This window comes from Elaeis guineensis, chromosome 4 (genome assembly GCF_000442705.2).
Source record: "Elaeis guineensis isolate ETL-2024a chromosome 4, EG11, whole genome shotgun sequence".
Lineage (NCBI taxonomy): Eukaryota > Viridiplantae > Streptophyta > Magnoliopsida > Arecales > Arecaceae > Elaeis > Elaeis guineensis.
This window is the reverse complement of record NC_025996.2, coordinates 11,828,735-11,853,017: the sequence shown is the minus strand read 5'-3', so window position 1 is coordinate 11,853,017 and position 24,283 is coordinate 11,828,735. Positions and strand designations below refer to the sequence as shown.

Genomic DNA, 24,283 nt, shown 5'->3' with positions numbered 1-24,283 from the left:
ACTCGAAGGAGATAGGTTGTGGTTTCAGTTGTTGAAGCAGAGCCTACGGTCAGAGAAGAAGATCATGCCGCTCCTACCATCGAGCCCATGTCCCCATCATCGGAAGCTGTGGTGCAGAATTCGTCAAAGAAAATTTCGATCGATGGGGCGCCTTTGGAGACTACATCGAATATTAGCGTCGTGGGACGCATCAAAGAGGATCTGACTGAGATATCGCGGATGGAGAAGACGATTGACAATCCTGAGAAGGATCTGATGATGGTGATGGAAGCTGGGAGATCTCTAGATACAACGATTACTGCTTGGCGCCTTCCTACAGCCACTTCTCCTACGGGTCCTTCAGATCCGACGCTTCATATTTCATCTGTAGGATAGAAACTCCAATCCACGATTGAGTGCTCGAGAAATCTCCTACCGCTAGTCGAGAGGCTGTTCCTCGATGATCAAAGGGGGGAGAAGTGATTTGTCGATGTTTTAAGGTCTCTTGTACATGTAGGCCGATATTTGGTGAGTTTTGTGAGTTTTAATCTCGATGTTCCAGTAATGGAAAAGGAAGACATCGAATTGCTAAAATACCGAACAGAGTAGCTAGAGAGGAACAATGCCGAGCTGGTCAAGAAACTCAATTTTACTGAGGCTCTCCAAAAGGCCCAGGAGTCAATCTTCCGTCGGGACAAAGAACTGGAGCAGCCAAAAGAAAGATGGCCTTCGAGCGACTGAAATCCAAGGATGATGAGAAGATTGAAGGTCTCGAGGAGCGTATTAGAAGTCTCAAGAAACAAAAGTCTGAGATTGAGAGAGACTATCGTCAGGCTTGTGATGACTTGGAGCGTCTGAGGAGGGCACCTGAAGGGAGAAGAGGCTCTCCTCGTCTTAAAACTCACCCTTGAAGAAGCCCCAATGGGGTCCATCCAAGAGGGCCAGGACTTCCAAGGGAACGAGCTGTAGAGAGAGGGTTCCTCGAGGAGATGGGTATTCTACTTCCAAAGGAGTTCGACCTCTCCAAAACTGCTCTCGAGAATCCAAGAGGCTGGATCAGAGGTGGAGCACCTGAAGAAAAAACTGGAAGAGAAAAAGAAAAATCACAAGCTTTTCTAAGATAAATTTATAGATTAGAAGATTTTACTTAAACATGCTGAAAACAGGAGAAAGCAGTTGGAGAAAGAAGGAGCTAAAGTTATAGCCCAAGCTTGCAGAGTAGTATTCTTCGTGGGCTTTGAGAGGTGCAAGTCCATTACCCAACTGCATCTTTTTCCTGACTTCATTCAGCAGCTTCGAACTGATTGTCTGGACGAAAAATTGAAGGTGGTGTTGTTTGATAACTTATCAAGGTTCATGATGACATCTTACTTTTCAGATGAGACGGACAAGACCGATGTAGCTGTCCAGGTCGAAGGCATCGTCTACGTCGAGGAATACTATCTTACAGATGACTGTCCTGGCAATCCCCTTGAGAATGATTTATGCTCTCCTCTTCTTTAGTTGTTTGTTTTTTTTTTGTGTGATCCGAGGTTCCAGATCTTGTAATAAAATCTTCACAGGAACAAACGTAATCCTCCTCTATTGATAAATATGAATCATATTTTTTTTAAAATATATCAAAAAATTTAATTGGTGCTTTTAGCAAGGCACGAGCCGAGTTGAAGGTAGGGTTAAAATTCGAACCGACACGAGTTGTGATAAGAATTGCAAGAGATTATAATTCCATTATGATCTAGGGCGAATTTTCATACCTGTCAAAGGTTGGAATTCGAATTGCCTCTATGTGGGAATAGCTGCGCATATCTGTATGCACCCCTTCGAAAGTGGCATAAAGTGCGATTCACTTGCTACTGGCATTAATTATCATATCGATGGCAGCAATCATGTCCATTCACAGTCTCCATGCGTCGCACGTACGCTAGTCCTCCAATGTGTCATCACCTATAATTAATGCGCAGACGGAGTGCGACTTTTGGTGGTCCCATTCAGTCTGAGATTATTCAAAATCCTCAAACAGGAGAGACATGGACCTTACAGAGCTGCAGTTACCTTCTCCTTCCATTGCGAATTCCTCTCTTCTCCATCTTTTTGCAGCTTTCCTGCACGAAAAAGAGAAATTTGACCACCACGGAGCCTAACTTTGCACCGCTGAGCTTTCAGTCAGAAATGACAAAGCAAGACATAATTATGCTGCATGAGTAGTACCAAATACCTCCTACGTTTCAGCTTGAAGTTTCAGGACCAAATGATCGAGTTTACCATCCGCCTCTGAGACGTATGGGCTTCTATGAGGAGTTCTTCCAGACTGGCTGAGGCTTCCTCTCCACTCTTTTTTGTGGCGCTCCTCCAATACCTCGAAATATCGCCATGCACAATGGTCCCGAATGCATGGCGGCATATTTGCGGATTCACCGCAATATGTGTGCTGGCTGGGGTCGTACCGAATGTCACATTCTTCTGCTTTCTCTTCAGCCTCAAGCGCATCCTGACTCGCATGGGTAGTAGTATGTGACTCCGTAGAGAAAAAAAGTCGATTTTCGCTTGATGTTTTTGGGTATGCCATCCACTTTGCATGGCTGGAAGCCAAGGTTTTCTTGTCTTGCAAACGTCAGGCGAAGACTGAAACTTTACTGCCTGAAGCGAACCCCAAGAGTCTTCGTTAAAGGAACCTTCAATGAACAAGACTCTAGAGCAGGAGATAGTAGTTCTGTGGGATTTCAAGATTCCAGAGTTGGAGTTGCTGTCGGCTCGGACATTGTTTAATATTGTATCAGCCAAGTTGCTCCTCAAGGTTTGTGAGTAAGCTATTCTGGTTTTAATTCTTCTGACTTTGTTCGTCTTACAATTGGATCCCCATGATGGTTGCAGAACTAGAAGCCGGAAAGATGTCCGTCTTGGAGTCATGAATGCGAATGTATACCCTTCCTCTATCTGTTATTACTCAAATCGATCGAGGTCAGAAGACAAACTCTTGAGGTCGAAAATAAGATGTTGGTCCTAGTGCAGGGATGCCAGTGCTGGAGAGACCTGCAAAATAAGTCCCAAACTGGAGGTTGTGGCTCCGACGAAGATCCTTAGACACTCAAGTCAGAAAAGCAGAGAACAAAGGAGCAGCAATTGGTTCTCTGAGAGGGATTCGATTTGACTTACTTGGATCCTCAGGGCTCTGATTGTTTATATAGAAGGATATCGGATAGCTAATTGCATAGCTGTATGATCGTACGATTTCAAGATTGTCGGACCGTTGAAATTGTCACAGTGGAGACTGTTACGCGTATTTTTATCTGTTCAGATAGACAGCTGTCGCACACAATAAAGAGATAAATCGAGTGAGCAGCTTATACACAGATCAGACTTCACAAATGCCTCAACTCAACAAAGAGACTGACTCCTCAACTCATACGAAAATCAACAATCATATTGACGATCCGAGAGTCTGAAATATCTTGCAATGCAATACCGATATGAAATGCTCACGATATCCTCCATGACAGTATGTTATTTCAATTTGCCATTTTTCTTTTGAATGTGAGGTGAGTTCACAGGTGGTAATCTCCTGTTTCAGAATCCGGTAGCCATTTCTCTAACACGACTGTAATTCCTAGGCCGCTAACCGACGAGATGACATGTAACAATTGGGAGGCTTCTAACTACAACAGAATCTGCTTGCCGTGTTTATATGATCGCACATCTTTCAGTCAGACCGATGACTTGATACGGTTGGAATGTTTGGTTGATTAATATAATTTGAGAAGTAATTTTATAATTTCAAATAATACAAGCACGTCATATGGTACCACCGTTGCTGGTTCCAAGCCTGAATAAGAAAGATGAAGGGTTGGAGTGACTTCCATGGACGTGTCAAGCCATGACAAGTTTAATAAAGTTGAACCAAGCTGGGATAAGACTCGATGATTAGTTTAATAAAAGACCCATCAGAAACCAAAAAGACGTGGTAGACTTCCAAGTTTCAGCGGTTCAGGGGAGCTGTTTATCTGCTTCCATCAAAAAGACGTCCATACAAGTTCTAAGGTATGGTCAATAGACCAAGGCATCTATATCATTTTTACCAATCTCCTGCTGATAAATGAGATTATATTCTCCAACTCTAAATCCGGCAAGCTTCTTTTTCCAAGTTGGACACGAGTATGCATTCAATGTACCTACTAACAGGATCTACAGACCTCTTCATCATAACTACCAAAATACTAAACCAAATCATACATCAGAGCGGAAGGGAATTGTCTGTGGAAATGCCCGTTCTGCTTAACAATTAATGGTTTTTTGGAACTTCAAGGTTCAAGCAATGTAACAACCAATCAGTACGTCTACAAATTGGCTTTCCCTGGGATAATCTTATGCGGAAAACAAAAGAATCAAACATTTAAACAGAAACTCGATGATTACAAAAACGCACTCATTCAAAAACCCTCACTTATTTTGCAAGATATGAACAGATATCATACAAAAGCTTGAACAAGTTCAGGCTTTACAAGTAAATGAATGGACCTCAGTTTCACAAAAATCTGTACATTATGTACGGTATGACAAAGCAACTATATGGTGTATGATGTTGATTGGTTTTGGTAGTATCAGAAATAGCATGGATCCCTCTATGTCGGCCCATGGTTCCGCTTTCCATTAGGATTTGTACCAGAAACATTAGAAGGGAGCCTCACCAGAGCAGGCTGTGATGGTGGAGCAGTAAGAGCATATGTGAGTCTTGATGATGAGCTTTCAATGAGTCCAGCAACCCCAGCAGCAGCAGATTGAGCATTTGAAGGAAGAAAAAGGTCATGCTTCTGATCTTTATAAGCACTCCATACCTATCAAAGATGACAAACATTTTTTCAGCAATGCAATTGCACAATAAGCATGACAATTTCTGTTTTTAATAACAAAGACATGCTTTCCCTAGAGCGGGTTGGAAGCATAGAACAACTCTCGAGATGACTTTGAGGAGCAAGCTGCACTGTCTCACTGGCTGTTAACATTAACCATTCAGTAGATTATGCCAACTTGCCAATTTTTGTAGCTTACAAAAGTTGGCGAGCTGGAAAGTTAACCCATGCAGAAACAAAGGTTTAGAGTCTGCTAGCATGCCCGATTAAGATTTTCCTTGGTTAAACCCATCAGACAATGGAAACTGGAAGGATGAGTAGAGGGTGGGAAAGATCAGATTAGTTCGAGTGGGAAGCCTAGCAGACAAACCATAATTTTAGGATAACAAATTCAAGCTATGTCCTACTCCAATAGAAACATGGATTTACAGTTTCGTTGGGGCTTATTTGGATATTCCTTCAGGATTAGGCTGAAAATTCTGCAAGAACTGGGTCTGGCCCATCTAGCATATATCTTCTAAACTATGTGCATAGATTACATCTAGTATTATATAATATGAGGCTTGGCCCAGCTCACATCAATGGACGACTTTCAGTCCATTCCTGTAAGATAGAAAAAAGATCTGGTAAGGTCATTTTATCCTATGGGATTCAGGCCAGCCTACTCTGAAAAAATTATTACGGATACTGTGAATATGGGTCTGGACTGGCCTATGTTCTAATGAATCCTATTGGATTGCACAGGATTATCCAAACAGGCCCTTAATCAGGAAAAATTCCTTTTCCCCACTGATAAGATCTTCTGGGCACCACCACCCAAGTAAAGAACATTCCCTGGATAACCTCTAAAGGAATCTAAACAGGCCCAGATTGTCATAGTTCATGTGCATACTCTATTTTACCATCAGAAAGTTAAATGACATAATACACATTAAACATGAATATTAAACATTTCACCTAAAAAATAATTTTCACTGTTGGAGAATCTTTGGTTCTCTCAGATATTGATTTTATTTGGAATAATATTCTTCATACATGCACCCATTAAACTTGGCCTTTAATGCATTGACTAATATTTTTGCCTCCTTGAAACCACCCACCATGGACCAACTTGGTTCCCCCCATACTTGTAACTCAGCAAAAAGAGTGATCAGACACAAATAAAGCACACTAAGGAGCCCTATCCCAAATTCAGAAATTGAATTCAAATTAAAACAAATAATTCCAAAGAGGAAATATTTGCAAATAAGACATTCAATTGACTGGATACGTTAGAGAGAACATTACATTATCAAAAGGTTAAAGAGACAAATTTAAGAGTATCAATATGAATTCTGTTGCATTATGGCCTTATAAGGAAGTACTATGAATTACAACCTTGAATTCTTAGCAATCTAAAAGAGTTTGCATCAACACATACTCAACTAATCGAAACTACTGCTCTTTTCTTTGCAAAACTGGAGGAACCTATTCTGTCACTGCCTGTTGTACAGGACTATAATTTTTTTTTAAAAAAAACCTACTTGAACGCTTTCAGAATTAAGAGAATCAAAATATTCATTAGAAAGATATGAAAATCCTCCTCAGCAAAGGAAGTAGGCAGCTTGGCATAAATGCAATTATAAAAATCCACTAAAAAAATTAAATTTAGTGGAAATAAATTGACAAACTTACATCAGAAGAATTCAATATGTCGCGAACTTTAGCACAATGGGCACCTTCGGTTGCAAATGCATGCAACACCTGGATCAAAATAATAAAAATTGTACCTTATTGAAGAATTAATTATCATATCACATGTAATATCTCACAAATAATAAAAGACATTTAATCATGCAAGATTCAGATGTATCCGCACAAGAAAGACTCAAATGATGCAGAAGAAGGCAAAGCATCATCCAGAAAGATACATGCACCCAAAAAAGGTGTTCTGCTTCAATATCTCATACGTATGTCCCAAATTTACAAGAAAGAAATGCAATTTATAAACACCCATCACCCAAAGTCGTTTTTAGATTAGTAGTTCTACGATTACTCTGTAATAGATAAAAAAGAAATAATTCCACGAAACCAAATTTAGACTCTGAAACAGATGAATATAAACAGGCAATAGTGCTCATGCTACTAAATCAAGTATTCACCCTACATATGAATACAGACAAGAAGAAATGTTGACCTTCTCTTCAGTAGTTTCAGACAACCTTTTGTCGACAACTTCCTGACAAGTTGGGATGTCTTTTTTTTTTTCCAAAGCTGGTGAAATGCTGAACTTAAGTAGATCTCTGTCACGCTTTCAACTTCTCTGCTACTTCAGATATCTTATATTAAATAAGCACTGAACTTACTGTTGAATTAGAGAAATCCAAGAAATCTGTATTTTGATTATTCTTAGCTTCCATTCGTGAATAAAAATTGGAATAGTCTTGCATAATTTTGACTTATTTACAGGACATATTATTCAACTTTCTGCACATGATACCCTACCATGGTGCATATATTCAGCCATTATCACAGAAAATAATCTAGAAGTTTTTGAACCAGCACAAGAAGTTGTCCATTAAAATCTCTGATAATAAAACATGATCCAGCATTATGTCTATTAATCAGAGTTTACTAACAAATATGGTCACCGAACTTTTTCCATACTCTTGGTAATACAGCACCACCCTTCCAGCTCACGTGAGACTATCATACTTCAATCTCTGCTATTCTCCACATGAATCTGAACTTCCATTCATTGTTAAGGATTAAAATATTTATCGCTAGGGAGCTTGCATGTTTTATACCCCATCTTCTTGTGAATATATCTCAAGGACCATGGCATTGCTCGAAATTCCTATCAAATATATTAATAAGTCTGCCCTCTTCTATCATTTTTCGTCTCAACTTTACCTGTGATTCATGTCTAAACTTTCATTGGTTGTCATCATCCACTCATTTTAAACATACTTCGTATAAGTGCATATGTCCTTTCAATTCTACACGTCTGCAAATATGATCAAAGAAACTTAAACTTCAAAGAACCAATTTCAGACATAACTGGTTTAGACAAAGGATACAACTTCACTTGCTTGAGATCTAATAACACTTGAAAGCTTCTTTAGAGAAAAGGGTTTTTTTTTTTTTTTTTGGGGGGGGGGGTGGGGGAAGAAAACCCTTACCTCTACTGCAAGCACGCGCCCGATTGAAGCTTCAGACTCATTCCACTTCATTTGTGTGCAAAGTCCATACCTTCCTCCAGCCCTCCAATCAAGAAGGCCAAGAAGTATTTCAACCAGACCAACCCTATAAAGTTCATGTTTGTCATTCATGGGGAAAAGGATCAACATGGCATGTAAGTCAGGTTTTTAAGATAACTATTAAGCAAAAAGGTATGAATTTGTACTTTCCTACTGAAAGTTTTTGACAGAAATATGCACGACTGCATAAAAGATTAAATATGAAAAAAGTCGATCAATAAGTTTTTATATGTGATAAGGATTCATCCACTGGAGGAATTAGTAGTCCCTAAAAGAACGTTGACTTAGATATCAAGACAGTCATGTTGCTGGGTGAGGTAACAAGACATTGCCTAAGCAGGTTGTACAAATCTCCAGGTCAATAAAAGTACATTACGCATCACCGTTAAGACATGCTGAAATTCCCAAAGATGGGCTAATACTGCTAAAAGTGATGGAGAGACAGCTGCAAGTAAATACTAACTTCTTATGTTTAACTTTCATACAGACTGGATGTGGATCTTGTGACCAATAATCACAGAAATAAAGCACAACCGTATTTGATCATATGCATACATACATACATATAATCTAATAATTTGGTTATTTTCAACTATTGTAGCTAACTTTTTAATACAATGACAGCTCAAAATATATACAATGAAGAAGATGAAACTCCTTAGATAAGTTTTAGAATGTCAAATTTGGCAAATACCTTCAATTAATTATCAAATAAAGTGTCATAAAAATTACAAATTATTTCTCACGTTCACGTATTGTCACAACTTAGAACCAGAAATTCCTGAAGCATCCTTAGTTTTGGTGGCTCTTTTGAATTTCCATGTATATGGCAACAAGGAACAAGGTTTTAAATAAAGCATATTTTTGAAGATCACATAGCGAGACCATATGGGTGCTCTTACTGAAGCGAGACTTGCCAATTGTAAGGATTGCCCTCCTTAAAAGGCACAAAAAAGAAAAAAAATGTCATAACTACAACCTCAGTGACATATGCATGGAATGCATCATAGGAAGTGGGAGGCAATCACATATGGAGCAAGGATAAACAGAAAGAAATGTAGCACTATGAAACTCTGAAGATAATAAATAAGCAATATGAAATTAACTAGGCAACATTCAATGAAAAAACTATTCAAATATTTTCTTCGATAACATTCTTTAGTAACACATTCAATTTGCTCCTTGCGGCCTCATTTTGGAAGAAAATGGTATAAGTTCTCATTTTTCTCTTGTTCATCTAGTAAATTTAAATGTTCTGAACTGTACAACAGTTTCAATCTTTTAAACCTGCAGTTTTGTTTCTTAGTTCCATCCATTCAACTTATAAGCTGCATCAATAGATACTAAAGTGCTGAATCATGCACATTTGCAATAATACCAAAACAGGGCCTGTTATTTAGAGCTACTCAGGTCTGGGTTAATGGATTGAAAAATAGGAAAGGTTTAAGACAACTAGGATGGCAGCCATTAAGGATCTGCAAAGCCTAAAGTTACAAAGGATTAGCCTTTGATAAGATTACTTGCTTAAAATTTGTTGCTATTTTAATGCTTTTCACTTTAGCAAACTTATACATTTAATTGATCTCTATATTGCAAGTATAATTTATCAGCTCACACTTCACACCAATCTAGCATTCCTTTAATAAAAAAAACTCCTTTGACTTAAAGAAAAGGCACAAAGAAGAAAAAAAATGTCATAACTACAACCTCAGTGACATACGCATGGAATGCATCATAGGAAGTGGGAGGCAATCACATATGGAGCAAGGATAAACAGAAAGAAACGTAGCACTATGAAACTCTGAAGATAATAAATAAGCAATGCAAATTAACTAGGCAACATTCAATGAAAAAACTATTCAAATATTTTCTTCGATAACATTCTTTAGTAACACATTCAATTTGCTCCTTGTGGCCTCATTTTGGAAGAAAATGGTATAAGTTCTCATTTTTCTCTTGTTCATCTAGTAAATTTAAATGTTCTGAACTGTACAACAGTTTCAATCTTTTAAACCTGCAATTTTATTTCTTAGTTCCACCCATTCAACTTACAAGCTGCATCAATAGATACTAAAGTGCTAAGTCATGCACATTTGCAATAATACCAAAACAGGGCCTGTTATTTAGAGCTACTCAGGTCTGGGTTAATGGATTGAAAAATAGGAAAGGTTTAAGACAACTAGGATGGCAGCTATAAGGATCTGCAAAGCCTAAAGTTACAATGGATTAGCCTTTGATAAGATTATTTGCTTAAAATTTGTTGCTATTTTAATGCTTTTCACTTTAGCAAACTTATACATTTAATTGATCTCTATATTGCAAGTATAATTTATCAGCTCACACTTCACACCAATCTAGCATTCCTTTAATAAAAAAAACTCCTTTGACTTAAAGAAAAGGCACAAAGAAGAAAAAAAATGTCATAACTACAACCTCAGTGACATACGCATGGAATGCATCATAGGAAGTGGGAGGCAATCACATATGGAGCAAGGATAAACAGAAAGAAACGTAGCACTATGAAACTCTGAAGATAATAAATAAGCAATGCAAAATTAACTAGGCAACATTCAATGAAAAAACTATTCAAATATTTTCTTCGATAACATTCTTTAGTAACACATTCAATTTGCTCCTTGTGGCCTCATTTTGGAAGAAAATGGTATAAGTTCTCATTTTTCTCTTGTTCATCTAGTAAATTTAAATGTTCTGAACTGTACAACAGTTTCAATCTTTTAAACCTGCAATTTTATTTCTTAGTTCCACCCATTCAACTTACAAGCTGCATCAATAGATACTAAAGTGCTAAGTCATGCACATTTGCAATAATACCAAAACAGGGCCTGTTATTTAGAGCTACTCAGGTCTGGGTTAATGGATTGAAAAATAGGAAAGGTTTAAGACAACTAGGATGGCAGCTATAAGGATCTGCAAAGCCTAAAGTTACAATGGATTAGCCTTTGATAAGATTATTTGCTTAAAATTTGTTGCTATTTTAATGCTTTTCACTTTAGCAAACTTATACATTTAATTGATCTCTATATTGCAAGTATAATTTATCAGCTCACACTTCACACCAATCTAGCATTCCTTTAATAAAAAAAACTCCTTTGACTTAAAGAAAAGGCACAAAGAAGAAAAAAAATGTCATAACTACAACCTCAGTGACATACGCATGGAATGCATCATAGGAAGTGGGAGGCAATCACATATGGAGCAAGGATAAACAGAAAGAAACGTAGCACTATGAAACTCTGAAGATAATAAATAAGCAATGCAAAATTAACTAGGCAACATTCAATGAAAAAACTATTCAAATATTTTCTTCGATAACATTCTTTAGTAACACATTCAATTTGCTCCTTGTGGCCTCATTTTGGAAGAAAATGGTATAAGTTCTCATTTTTCTCTTGTTCATCTAGTAAATTTAAATGTTCTGAACTGTACAACAGTTTCAATCTTTTAAACCTGCAATTTTATTTCTTAGTTCCACCCATTCAACTTACAAGCTGCATCAATAGATACTAAAGTGCTAAGTCATGCACATTTGCAATAATACCAAAACAGGGCCTGTTATTTAGAGCTACTCAGGTCTGGGTTAATGGATTGAAAAATAGGAAAGGTTTAAGACAACTAGGATGGCAGCTATAAGGATCTGCAAAGCCTAAAGTTACAATGGATTAGCCTTTGATAAGATTATTTGCTTAAAATTTGTTGCTATTTTAATGCTTTTCACTTTAGCAAACTTATACATTTAATTGATCTCTATATTGCAAGTATAATTTATCAGCTCACACTTCACACCAATCTAATCATTCCTTTAATAAAAAAACTCCTTTGACTTAAAGTGGGGAGGAGGATAAGACAAGTAGATCCTAACTATGGTTATGTGTCTGAAAGAAATAACAAATTTATCCTTCAAAAAGGTCATTTTATAGAAAAAAATTCAAGCATTTTATTGATTTTTGTTAATTCAGTGAATCTTAGCCACTTTTTTGTGGAGTTTCATCATTAAAATATTTGTAAAGGATCAATGAACCATATGAGCCATCTTAGGATGCATTATAGCTGAAATGACAAGGTTGTCCGATTGAAAAATTAACCTATGAAAATTATTGGATCATTGAATCAAAGATCACATTGATCGAAAGACAAATTACATTCAGATTTACAAAAGAAAATCATTTTTTCAAAAAGAATGTACAAGATAGCATTTCTTAAATTATTGAATATTTACATGATGCAAAATAAAGCAAATACTAATGATTAAAACTTGTTTGCAACTCACTTCAATCCTTGTGCAACAAGTGCATCTCTAGCACGATTCCCAGCAACAACAACACGTTTTAGCGTCTCCAAGGCTAGTATACTGCCACCTTGCCATCCAATTGCTTTCATGAGCAAAGGCACAACCTGGAATAAGATCAGAAAGAACAGCCACATGACGTAACTGACAAAAGGAATGTGCTTTTATGCAGTTTTGTTTAAATGAGCAAATATGTGATGCATGAAAACCTTTTCCCACTCTCTACTTAAAAAGATTAAAACCAATCTTTAAAATAGGAGGAAAAAAAATTAAACCTGGCAGAGATAGTGCCCCTTCAACATAAAATACAGGATAGATTTAATTACGAATCTAAAGGATATTCAATGAGAAAAAAGAAGAAAAATACATTTGCATTTCACATTGCAATCTCAATAAAATAGAAATTATCCTTCTTTCCTTTCTTGCATGCATCCTATGAGTGACCATGCACGTTTAAAATATCTTGCAATGACTTTGATAATATTATCACAAAAAGAAAAGAACTCAAAACTGCAGATATATTTAAAGTAAGCAATTAGTAAAGAAAGGGAGGGAAGCATACAGAAAATGGGCAAACAGTCACTTATCAGATGATTAAGAGACCATACGTTCTAATGAATGGATCTACAGAGTCTTAGTGATAATATAAGTACCTACAGTAAATAGTCAACTTCAACAAAGCTGCCATAGTAGATGGAAGATGGAAATGAGAATAATAATAGTTGCAAAATGCAATATCGCTACTTCTAGTTGCCTAATAATAGTCTCTTGATAAAGCTTGTTATGCAGCTCTCCTACAAAAGGATACGTCTCCTATATGGAAGGATAATGTGTTTGGGCACCAAGAAAGTCACCGAGCACTAAGTTTTGATTTAAGAACACAATGTAGCAGTAGCATCATGTATAACATTAACCAGACCAAGGAGGTGCTTGTTTCAGATTGCCGGTACCATTAACCAATTTAAGGATTCCAATGGAACATCAAGCAGAGGATAAGATGTAATCATCACTTAGAAGATGTATTATACACCTACATCAAGCCTTTTAATTAATTTCTAAGAGATAAAGAGGTACAAGATCAGATTTCAAGGTTTGATAGTAAAGAAAAATAAAGGCATTTTGTCATTTTCTCTTCTTAGAGCTTCGACACACATGGAACAACTGCACATCATATATAATAAAGCTTTATCTGAACAGATGAGTACAAAACTTTCAGCCACAAAATTTTTTAGCTCAATCTTCAACGCTACATTCTCAGGCAAATAGCAGTTAAACAGAACCTTGTTTTCCATGTTCATGGCATGGTCTATACAGAATCTCCAAATCAGAAAACCAAGTAATCATAGATTTAATCAACAGAAAGAATTCAAAGTATTGCCCAACTGGAAAAACATCTATATTGACATCTTTCAATACCTGAGGAGTCCCTACACTTGTAGTTGCCATAGCTTCTGCACAAGTTGTACTAGATGCCAATTGGTGTAGAACTCGCAAACAACTAAGACGCACACGTTCCTGTGGGGTCTGCCCACTGGGCTCTGATTGTCCATCCTCAATTTCTTTAAACTCATTAGAATGGAGCCCGTTTCCACTTTTCACCTCTCCAGATGCCATTGTTTCTCGTCTTCCTTCATAGGCCATAGCAGCAACAAGTTTTGGAACATACCCAAGATAACCAACATGGTCTGCTAGTGCAGGATGTACCCGTAGCAAGGACACAAGTGCAGCAGACAGCAGCAATGGAAGCTCAGAATCAGCAGCTTCAGTGTCATAATGTGTAGCAGCAATAGATGTAACATACTGATCCAGAAGTCCTTCCAAAAATCTTTAGGATTTCTCAGTGGAAACTTAGGGTCCTTTAGGAAAAGCCTCACATAAATTCCCCCAACCTGCACAGACATACAACTTAGAATATTCTACAAACAACCCAAAAATTCAATAAATGTGGTAAGATGACCAAACAAACCTGTGGTTCATCTCTCATAGCATGTTGGCCAGATGCCTGTTCAGGTATATCCCAATCAACAACACGTCCTTTCATCTGTTCCTGGTAGAGGTCTGATGCCATTGTTGACAATTGTGCAGAGAGAGAAGCTGCCATTGCAGGCGTCCAAACAAGTTCTGGTGTTTCTGTTGTCTGTTCAAGAGATGAAACCACCGTTTCACCCGGCCCATCCCTGATAGCTGCTACCAAACCATCTGGTAGAAACCTTGCTAACGTAATAGCCACTCTAGGGCCATGCATTGGTTGTCCCACAAGCTTGCCCAACAAGGATGCAGCTGCCGCTCTTTGTTGCAATGGGATTTCTTCTGCAAAGTAGAACTTTAATCAGCAAGACATCCAATTATAACAGCTTTCAGAAGATATTTTATACAGTTAACATGCAATATAAATAAAAAGAACATTGCAACTGGAAAGTAAGAAAAATAAATAACGATATTCCAGAATGCAGAAATATCATATCTACAGATGAAATTTGTTTCTGAGAATAAATTCAACAATGAGTTGCAAACTGCATTACCTTTCGAAAACAACCATCTTGTAAGGGGAAAAAAAGATGAATATTTAATAACCTAAATTGAGAAAAGATGGATATCCCTAGGGAGGGAAGGGGGGAGAGAGAGAGGAGATAAGCTATGCCCTGGTAATTCGAGAAGCCTATGATAAATACATAATCTCAACTTTGATAAGAATTAAGTACTATCTCAAAACCACAACACAATACCCCCATTTTCTTAAGAAAAATGATAAACCATACTTTGTTAAAAGAGAGTATGTTCATTAATTATGCCCTAGATTTTATGGGAGTTCTTGGACTGGCTCATTATGTAATCACATTTAATTGAGTAGTATGTTAGGACAGAAAAAAGGACTTGGAAAATGTTTACAACGATGTGATCAAGTGGCTCATAGCTTACATCTCATGCATTTAATTTTCAATAAATCCTACAAGATGACTTGTCAAGTGTGATTAAGGGTGTATCAATGGGAAAGGCCTCCAGGGTAATGGTGAATGAGAAGCTCAAAGATGCAAGCATTCAGACTGTTAAATTTATCGCACATATCTTGTTCATGACTGTCATAATGGCCTGAACACCAAGTCCAGCATCAACACAAGTCAACATATTAAGAGATGGAGAACGATAAGGTTCTTTTTTTTCCTTTCTTGACCTGGGTAGGGTAAACCTCGGTACAAGACCCATAGGCCGAATGGTAACCAAGATACATAGGCCAGCATTAAACAAAGTACAAGGCATGAGGCCCACAAACAAAACCATCTAAAATTGAAACATGTCACTAGTTGAAAGTTTTGAATTTTTTTTTTTCTTTTCCTTCTCTCTTTGGAAGAGGGGGAGAGGGTCTGGTTGGGTTAGGTTGACAAATATGGCCAGGCAGGTGGATGCAAAGCAAAAGAATGTTCCTTTCAGCTTCTCTATAAGAAATATTTGATAAAGAAACTGGGCAAACCAATAGAGGCTGAAAGAAATTGGAATACAGAAAATAAGAATTACCATTCTATGGAGAGTTTTCAGTCAACCTGACACACATTTAATCTGTTTCCAAGCAGAGTGCAACCCTGATTTTCAATTTTAGTCAATGTACACATCCCAAGCAGAAACGAGTTGGACACTTTCAATGCAAGACTGCCATATGTGTAAAACCCTTTTTTAAACAAAATCACACCTCATCACTTTTACTCAATGAGGTTCTTGAGACTAAAATAAAAACAACAAGCAGAAAAATGCTTTGTAGCTAAAAGACAGATAGTTGGAGCATGTGAAAAAAATCATAATTTATGGATGTTTGATAGAGATTAGTAACTCTGCGAATTTGGCAATTTGTAAAATTTTCAAAGACATCAGAATAAGATTTTAAACCCATGGGATGGAGGTGTCCCAGTTTCTCCATAGAATAGGATACCCTACTATCCTACCTCGGAGGCTATCCGGTCAAGCATCCCGATAAGTACCCTCTATCTCTCTCCCCTTCTTCCTTTATTTCTTTCTTTGTTTGCTTGTTTCATTTACTTGTTTCTTTCATTTCTTTCTTCTTTCCTTCATATCTTTCTTCACTTTTTCTTCTTCTTTCTTTCCCTTATTTTCTTTCTTTTTTTCCTTCTCCCTTTATTTCCTTTTCTTCTTCTTTCCTTCTTTCTTTTGTCCCCTCTTTTTTTTTTTTGCTTAGCTTTTTCTTCTTACTTCCTACCCCTCTCTTTCTTTTTCTTCTTCTATTCTTCCTTTCTTTTATTCCTCTTCTTCTTCTTCAAACAACCACGATGCCCCTTGTCTGCCAGGACTTAAAATCTTGCATTAGAACATCAATTTCTACAAAAGCATAATTAATTTTTCCAAAAACTATGCAAAAAAATGAACATGGTTTTGCAATAAAAGCATGTGCACCTATAACTCAAAGATCTTAATACATGAAAACAATGAACCATTTGTACATGCTAAAAAACAAAGGATATACTTGAAGATAACTAGAAATAAAAATCAGTTAATTCACCCTTACATGTATAAACTTCTATTTTCACCAATTTTCTGTTCGTTAATGAGAGATCTTCTATATAAGCAAGTCTCTATATCTTACATTTTTGCACTATTGCAAAATTTTAAGTCTCAAAAAACAAAGAATTTCCACTACAATATATTTGCTAACCTTGAGCCACCATCGCTTACCAATGAATAGGAAGTGAAGAGAGAGATCAAAAAAAGAACATAGTGAGATGTGTATTATAGTGGGGCATTTGTCGTTAGAGCTGATCACGGGCTAGGTTTGGTCATAAAAATATAAAATTTTCAAATAGGCCTGGCCGGAAGCCCGACTGAATGAATATTATTTACATGTCGCTTTGCATGTAAATCTGACTGAAGGTGACCAAGTCGATGAAAACCTACAAATAGTAAAATTAAGCCTTGCAGATGCAACAGAAGCATGCATTATGCTGAATTATTAACTCATGAAGGTTGCATTTATATGAGAAGAATATTTTTGTTTGTGGCACCTTGCTCTCTAATTCAACAGATAAATGGGAAGGCTATTGTTAATTCTTAAACTTCTTTTATTAATTTAGTTTTCCTTTAAACCTCATCTTATTCACACCTGCTAGGACAATTTACTGTTTTGTGTTATTCGAAAAGAGAGAAAAATGGAAAAGCTTCATGAGCATAGAAATGAGGATTTACCTTGCAATGGCAAAATAAGCTCAAGAATGTATACAACTCCACCATGCTTGGCCGCAGCCCAAGCAAGCTCAGGGGTGCCTGCCAAGGCATAAAGGACAGCAAGAGCCCCTTCCCTGAAAGCTGGATTCTTGTGAAGCAACTGCAATAGAAGGATGAGGTTGGCCCTTTCTGCAACCATGGCCTCCAAGCAAGGAGCATATTTTGTTAAGAGTGAAAGAACACTAAGACAAATTTGAGGAATGTTGCTTTCTGCTGGGATGGGTACAGTAAGGCATTCAAAAAGGGGTACAAGCTGTTCTTTAGCAGAGAACACAGAAGCCAGACTGGGATTGCTTGTCAATAGATTCTGAAGCAAAAATGGAGTCAATATACAAGACATCATACTATAAACATAAAAACTTCAAAAAGTTACTAACATACCTGAAGAGATGTCAACCCAGTTTGCAGGTTTTTAACCACTTCAGATTCTTCTGTTTTTGTTTCTTCTCTACTAGTGATATCTAATGAATCATCAACTTTATCACCATTATTTGACCCATTGACTAAACCATTTTCAATTTCGGAGGACTCCACAAATGTACCATCATTATCAGCCCCATAAATAGTTTCCACACTTGCAGTACCCAAATTATGCACCAGCTCTGCTATAAATTTAAGAAGAGCAACACAAAATGCCTCTGGTTCACTTATCTCATAGTCGGGTTGATTATTGTAAACCCTCAAGTACACATTACCAACATGTAGCTCTTTAGATAATGCTTCATAAGCAAATGAATGTGATTCTGTCAAATCATATGAACCATCAGGGCCTTGGCTGGCATGCTGCTGGTCCACAAATTTGAGCAATTCTGCTCGGGTGGAAGAATTCCAAATAATCTGCACCCCAGAAGCAATGAAAAGCATGAAAAAATTGTAATGATCAAGGAGTTGAATTTGGTCATGGAACACAAAAATAAAGTATTAGCCCAAAAAGAAAACAAGAGCCATACTAAAACTGATAGTGAAAAGCCAAAGATGCAGAATATGCATGTCCTGTTTGATGCTTGGGCTTCTACTACCCTCTGAATTTGCGTATGCATGGCGCAAGTTATAAGAGTTTATACATGTTTGAGCAAATGATTGCCAATAAAAATCAATGATAGCCATCACAAAATGAAAATCTACACTCAATCACGATCTACAATGTCTAATTGGGTGCAAATAAAAAATTCTTGTATTTTTGTGGTTTTTACCCTACATCAGTGGAGAAATTGGGCAATTTTAGTGGTACGATTCCATGTTTTGATATAGTCCAGAAGCATCCAAATCAGCTGAAGTTTGATATGTAAATGTTTTAAAACATTTAGATGAAGATGTACAGTTTGGATTTTCAAATTAGGTATCTTTGTTCACTAACCATTTGTACATACTTGATGCATACTTAGAAGACCTCGAAAAAAAAAATGCTGTCTTAGGTACCAGGCATTTTAGACATGGTGGATTACAATAATCATATATAACCATGCCAAGATGGGTGCCAATATTTATTAGAGCAATGAAAGGGAGCTAATTCACTGGGAAAGCTACACAATTATTAGTTGCTTCAATAATAACACTATAAAGTGTAAATTGAATGTCTACTAAATGTCTTTTCTCATGATGAGGAAAATTGCTCTATCAATTGATTGTCTCTTCTCCTAAGGAGGAATATTGCAAATTGTCCTTTATCAGGTTTCAAGGGAGATATATGAAACTTAGCATGATGCAGTGTAGGCAAATTAGGCATCCCTACCTTTTAATTTCCTCAATTAGATGCTTGTGCAATAGATTATCTTAATGGTGTTATTGTTTGATCACTACAGCAGTTTTCATCATGATGAGTGGATATAGTTGATCTCCTTGATACTTTGTAGAACATGCATCACCTAGAGAATGTCTAATGCTTGGACGTGGAGAAGGATAATTAGAAGCAATCCTATAATTGAGCCAAGTAGTTGAAATCCCAGATTTTTCTTTCCATGCAATTTTGGGGCAATCTAAGAGCTACCCAATGTAGTTACCAAAAAAAGAGCAACCCAACAAACACTCTGATAATTACAAGCATGAAGAAGTGAAAATGGACCACCAACTTCTATAATGCACTCATTCTACTGCCGTCCGGAACTTTTTGGTATACCTATAGTGTTCAGCCAATCCTATACTGAATTTGAATCTAGCCCTTGCTCCATCATGCAAATTTTGGCTTGCATGAGACTAGCTTTTGAAGCATGATGTTGTAATGAATCTTGGTTACATCAAAGAAAGAGACTGAGTATGATGTTATTAGATGTCAGAATTTTACTGTCTACAAAGCTTACTCTCTGGACATTTCTGTGCAAACTAGGAACTGTAATGATTCTTTTTCTCTTTCCCAACAAATTTGGTCTAGTATTGCACTTTCTTCTCTCTGTATTCTTTGTATATTTCACCTTGCCATTTTTTTCACCCTCTAAGATCTCATTTCTTGCTCATATACAAGAAATGCAGTGAGCATTATTTCTCAGTTATTGCACACCCATGCAACAGCATATCTCATGCATTGAGGAGATACCCAGCCAGCAGGCATCATCAGAAGCATTTTGATTATTGACAATAACAATGCCACAAACAATTCTAGGAAGCACAACTGCCAATATTAGTTCTAAAAAAGGAAAATCATAAAGCTTGTTTTGGAAAAGAAAAAGAAAAAATTTACCTCTGGGGACTCCAAATTTGCATTTAAATTTGTCAAAAGATCCTTAGGCACCTGACTTTTAAGCATATTAGCTAGCTTTGGAGTAAGCAACGCTCTGAGTGCACTGGCAGCTGAATGGTTGTAAGGTGTTGAAAATCCATCATCACAAAGACCGCATACCCTTGATAGAGCCCGAGTTGAATGCACAGCATGCATATTTTTAGCAATCTGCACACTAGCACCAACACCATGCGCCTCATTCACATCATTCTCCTCAGCTGTAGAATCATACTGAAGCAATAGAGGTAATAGGTACCTGGAAAAAGAATAAGTAAAAATTTCAGCTATAGACTCAAAATTAGTTACTTCATAGTTCATACTGTTTTCTTTTTCAGATTTCTTTTTCTTCTCCCATTAATCTTCAATCAAATGTTTATCATGCATATAATCTTTGCATTTAATACTCACGAATCCAATTTATGTGCAAATCTAGAAGAAAACACAAGCAAAATATTGAATAAAAGAAATACCACAACAAGCCAGCCCCAAGTAAAGCATCCTGTAGCTCAGATGATACAGAAACATGAGCTGCAGTTTGGAGCGCAGCATCAACAGCTGCTGGAGCAAGCTCTAATTCAGTACAGTGCACAATATCCTCAATAAGGCCCCCAAATTTGAGAATTTCAGCCCTTGCTGTGTCAAACTGACTTAAGACTGAAAATGTAAGCATCACATTTGTAACAATGATGGCAGCAGGTTCATTTGCAGGTGTTGTAGGTTGAACCACACACATGCAACGGGAGAGAAGGGTTGCCAAGAGAGGTATCCCACCATCCCTGATAAGTTCTTCACCATTCAATGAAGATGATGCACACCTGAGAGAGGATGAGAAACATATTACAGTCTAAAAGTGCATCCTCCATTCTCATACTAGAAGAAAACAAATCTAAAGAAAAAACAAAAAAAAAAAATCAGGAAGAATTAAAAGTGAACTAATTACGTCAGCCAAACTAATTCTGAAGCTGCAATGAGTAGTGGGGCCCTATCAGATGAAAGGAAATTGTTATCATCGTTGTCTACGGTAACAGCATTAAGCAACATAGGATAGCCAGCATATTTGAAAGGTTCCAGGACGTCTCCATGTCGCCTGTACAAGATACACTGTCCCTTCAATAGAAGCAATAGCCTCCAAACCTGTGGACCTTGCAATCCTTGCATGCTTGCCTGCAAAAGAGTAATATGGTTACAAAACCAACAACTTTTTACTACGACAGAAAAAACAATTAACTGTAGCAGATTGATAGTAAATATATTGCCCTTGTGATATTACTTATTTCTAGCATAAACTTTTCTTCTTGGTATCAATTTATAACTAGCAATTGCACATTAGTATAAGCAAATGTATACTCAAAAGAATGTTTTTTTTTTTCCCTTTATACGTGTGCTATGCACGTATTCATGGATCTGTTTTATACAGGTATCAGAGACTCATATAATGAATTCACAATATTAACAAGAACAATGTAAAATTTCTCCAACCATGTGTGTTCAGTTTTCAAGATCAAAATGAACTTTCCCAGGAAAAATATGCAAATTACATCCACTACCTACCTGCAGTCAGAATACTATTTAGGTTTTTATATGTTCCATTGAGTTATTTAAAGCCCATGCACGTGGGTCAATAGTTAAGATGCAGAAGATTGATTAACTACTCATGAAAGCTACTGGCAATAATGATAAGACCCTAGGTAATGTTTTGGACGAGAATGAAGACAATAATAGGAGGATGGAAGAGATCAGAACATGAATTGCCAGAAATCAGCATCCTTTATGAATAAAGAATTAAAGATGATACAATGCTACAAGTATGGTTAAAAAGCATCAGGAGAGCTTTAGTGACCTGCATAGTGCCATTCCTTATCATTGACACATGTGAACTTTAACTGCAGTCAAGTCCATATTAGACTGCCCAGACTCCAACGTTTTGCATGACTTCAGTGCATCTTTCACTAATATGCACCACCAATTCTTAACAGAATCATAGTCTGATCATCACGGATTCAAATACCAAAGCTTACAGGAATTTTTTGTCATAAAGGTAGAAATCATTTCCAGGGCACATTACATATATTGACATCAATAGGGGGCACTAAAGTATTACAATATAATATGAATTGTGACAATGATAATATGCAAGAGAACAACTACAAGCCAAATGTCATGAATTTTATCATACAGTCCATCAGCAACAGAGCATATACCAGAAAAAGCTTGCATTATTCATGTACTTCCACCAGTTTTTTCAAGGGTTAAAGTCCAATTTTGTTTAAAAAACATGGCTATGAACTTATGACAGCATATCTGATGCCTCAGTTAGATAATATAATATTAGAACAAAGACTACAGCAGCTACAGAATACCTGCAATCGCTCATAAGCCTTCTGAACAGCAACAAACTTCTCCCTGCCTTCAGGATTTTTGTCAGGATGATATCTTATTGCCAGTTTCCTGTATTGGCGTTTAAGTTTTTCTTCATCAATGTTTTCAATCTTCTTGGATGTGCTACATTCATCCGTCTCTGAAGGTTGCCTGTTACCAGTATTCTCACCCATTACAATGTCATCCAAAGAGATCTCCAATATCTTGCAAGCTTCTTCCTCAGAAAGATCCATTGGCCGTCGAGTTAATTCTTCACGCCACATTGACAACAATGACTGCAAAAACTCTACATGCTCAACAATGGGCCAATTGGGAAACCTTATCTCATCACATAAATTTTGGAGGTAGTAACGATGACACCACATTTCATCTTTTAACTCTGGATAAGTTACTGGAGGCATTGGAGCATATTCATACAAGGAATGGCAGTGCTGTGATAACTTCTGTGGGAAATCACCCAGATGCTGCAAAATCTGACAGAAATAGAATAGCAACATATGATATGTCCAGGGTGCATGATAACTATAAACATAGATTCAAAGTAAACAAACAATGAAAAATGATGTCAAGGAAAAAGAAAGAAATAAATTTGAAGATGCAATGGCTTAAGATGAGAAACCTGACGAATCAGATGTTCTGCTCGCATCTTATGTGTCCAGATTATTTCTGGGGTATCAGAATCAGATACCATTGCTGCAGCAAATGCAACAGGTCCACTACGCTCCAACACGTACAACAAGGATTCTGGAAGAAGTCCACCCAGTACACTACGCTTTGCCAAGGGTAATGATGAAGACACTGCTGCCTCTTCACCACCATGAAATGCTTGATGTACATGTGTCACAGAGAAGAGTTGTGCAATTGAAAGAAGATTAGATCCAGGATACGCTAGAGCAAAGTAAAAGGCACCCGTGCTGTATAGTCGAACCATTGCCTTGGGATTTCTAGTCACAATTGCCTTCAGCAGAGCTGCAGCACTCTCAACGATACTCGGTTCCCCAGTAAGCAAAGCCTGATTTTTTTTTTTTTTAGTAAATAAAAAATAGATATAGGTATCAGACCTGTCTAAGTTTTAGAAGCTTCCCAAATTCATTTTTCTTTAGTAATAACATACAGCATGTGCTTCTACCAAAAAAGAACATGCAGAAAATGAAGTTATTTTACCAGTATTCCAAGTTTTCTCATTATCATGGGTTCATTTCAATTAAAAAAAAACTGCTCACTATAATAGAACCAGGGTCATATGTCCAATATATAATAATCATACCAGGAGCTCAGAAACTACCTGAGCAACATGCGGAAGGCATCGTGGGCTTGACAGGATTCGTTTAACCCTGGGTGTTGGAGTGACAACCTCTCCAGCATCATCAAGATCAGAATGTGCAGACACCATGCTATGTAATATAGACAATGCAGCCTCTCCCACCTAAAATCAGGATATTTAATTGCACCAACACAAGCATTAAGGCATGATAAAATCGGTAGAAGTTGTACAGAGAGATTATTGTATTTATATCACACAACAATCAAGTTAACTTAGTATACAATAGAACATACACATAATTAGATATTGAGTGCTAAAGTAAGTATAAATACA

At 37.0% G+C, this 24,283-nt stretch overlaps 1 protein-coding gene across 1 annotated transcript in view; it reads right to left on the bottom strand.

Moving 5' to 3' along the window:
• Window positions 1-4,385: 4,385 nt before the first annotated feature.
• LOC105044097 (dnaJ homolog subfamily C GRV2) overlaps window positions 4,386-24,283 on the bottom strand; it is a 31,498-nt gene continuing 11,600 nt past the window's right edge. Inside the window, 15 exon segments of the mRNA XM_073255541.1 lie at window positions 4,386-4,808; window positions 6,498-6,566; window positions 7,985-8,108; window positions 12,351-12,475; window positions 13,785-14,197; window positions 14,200-14,257; window positions 14,335-14,678; window positions 17,556-17,901; window positions 17,976-18,431; window positions 20,269-20,563; window positions 20,778-21,122; window positions 21,248-21,471; window positions 22,668-23,159; window positions 23,306-23,698; window positions 23,972-24,112. Coding sequence (XP_073111642.1) covers window positions 4,596-4,808; window positions 6,498-6,566; window positions 7,985-8,108; window positions 12,351-12,475; window positions 13,785-14,197; window positions 14,200-14,257; window positions 14,335-14,678; window positions 17,556-17,901; window positions 17,976-18,431; window positions 20,269-20,563; window positions 20,778-21,122; window positions 21,248-21,471; window positions 22,668-23,159; window positions 23,306-23,698; window positions 23,972-24,112 — 4,038 coding nt within the window. The 3' untranslated portion in view covers window positions 4,386-4,595.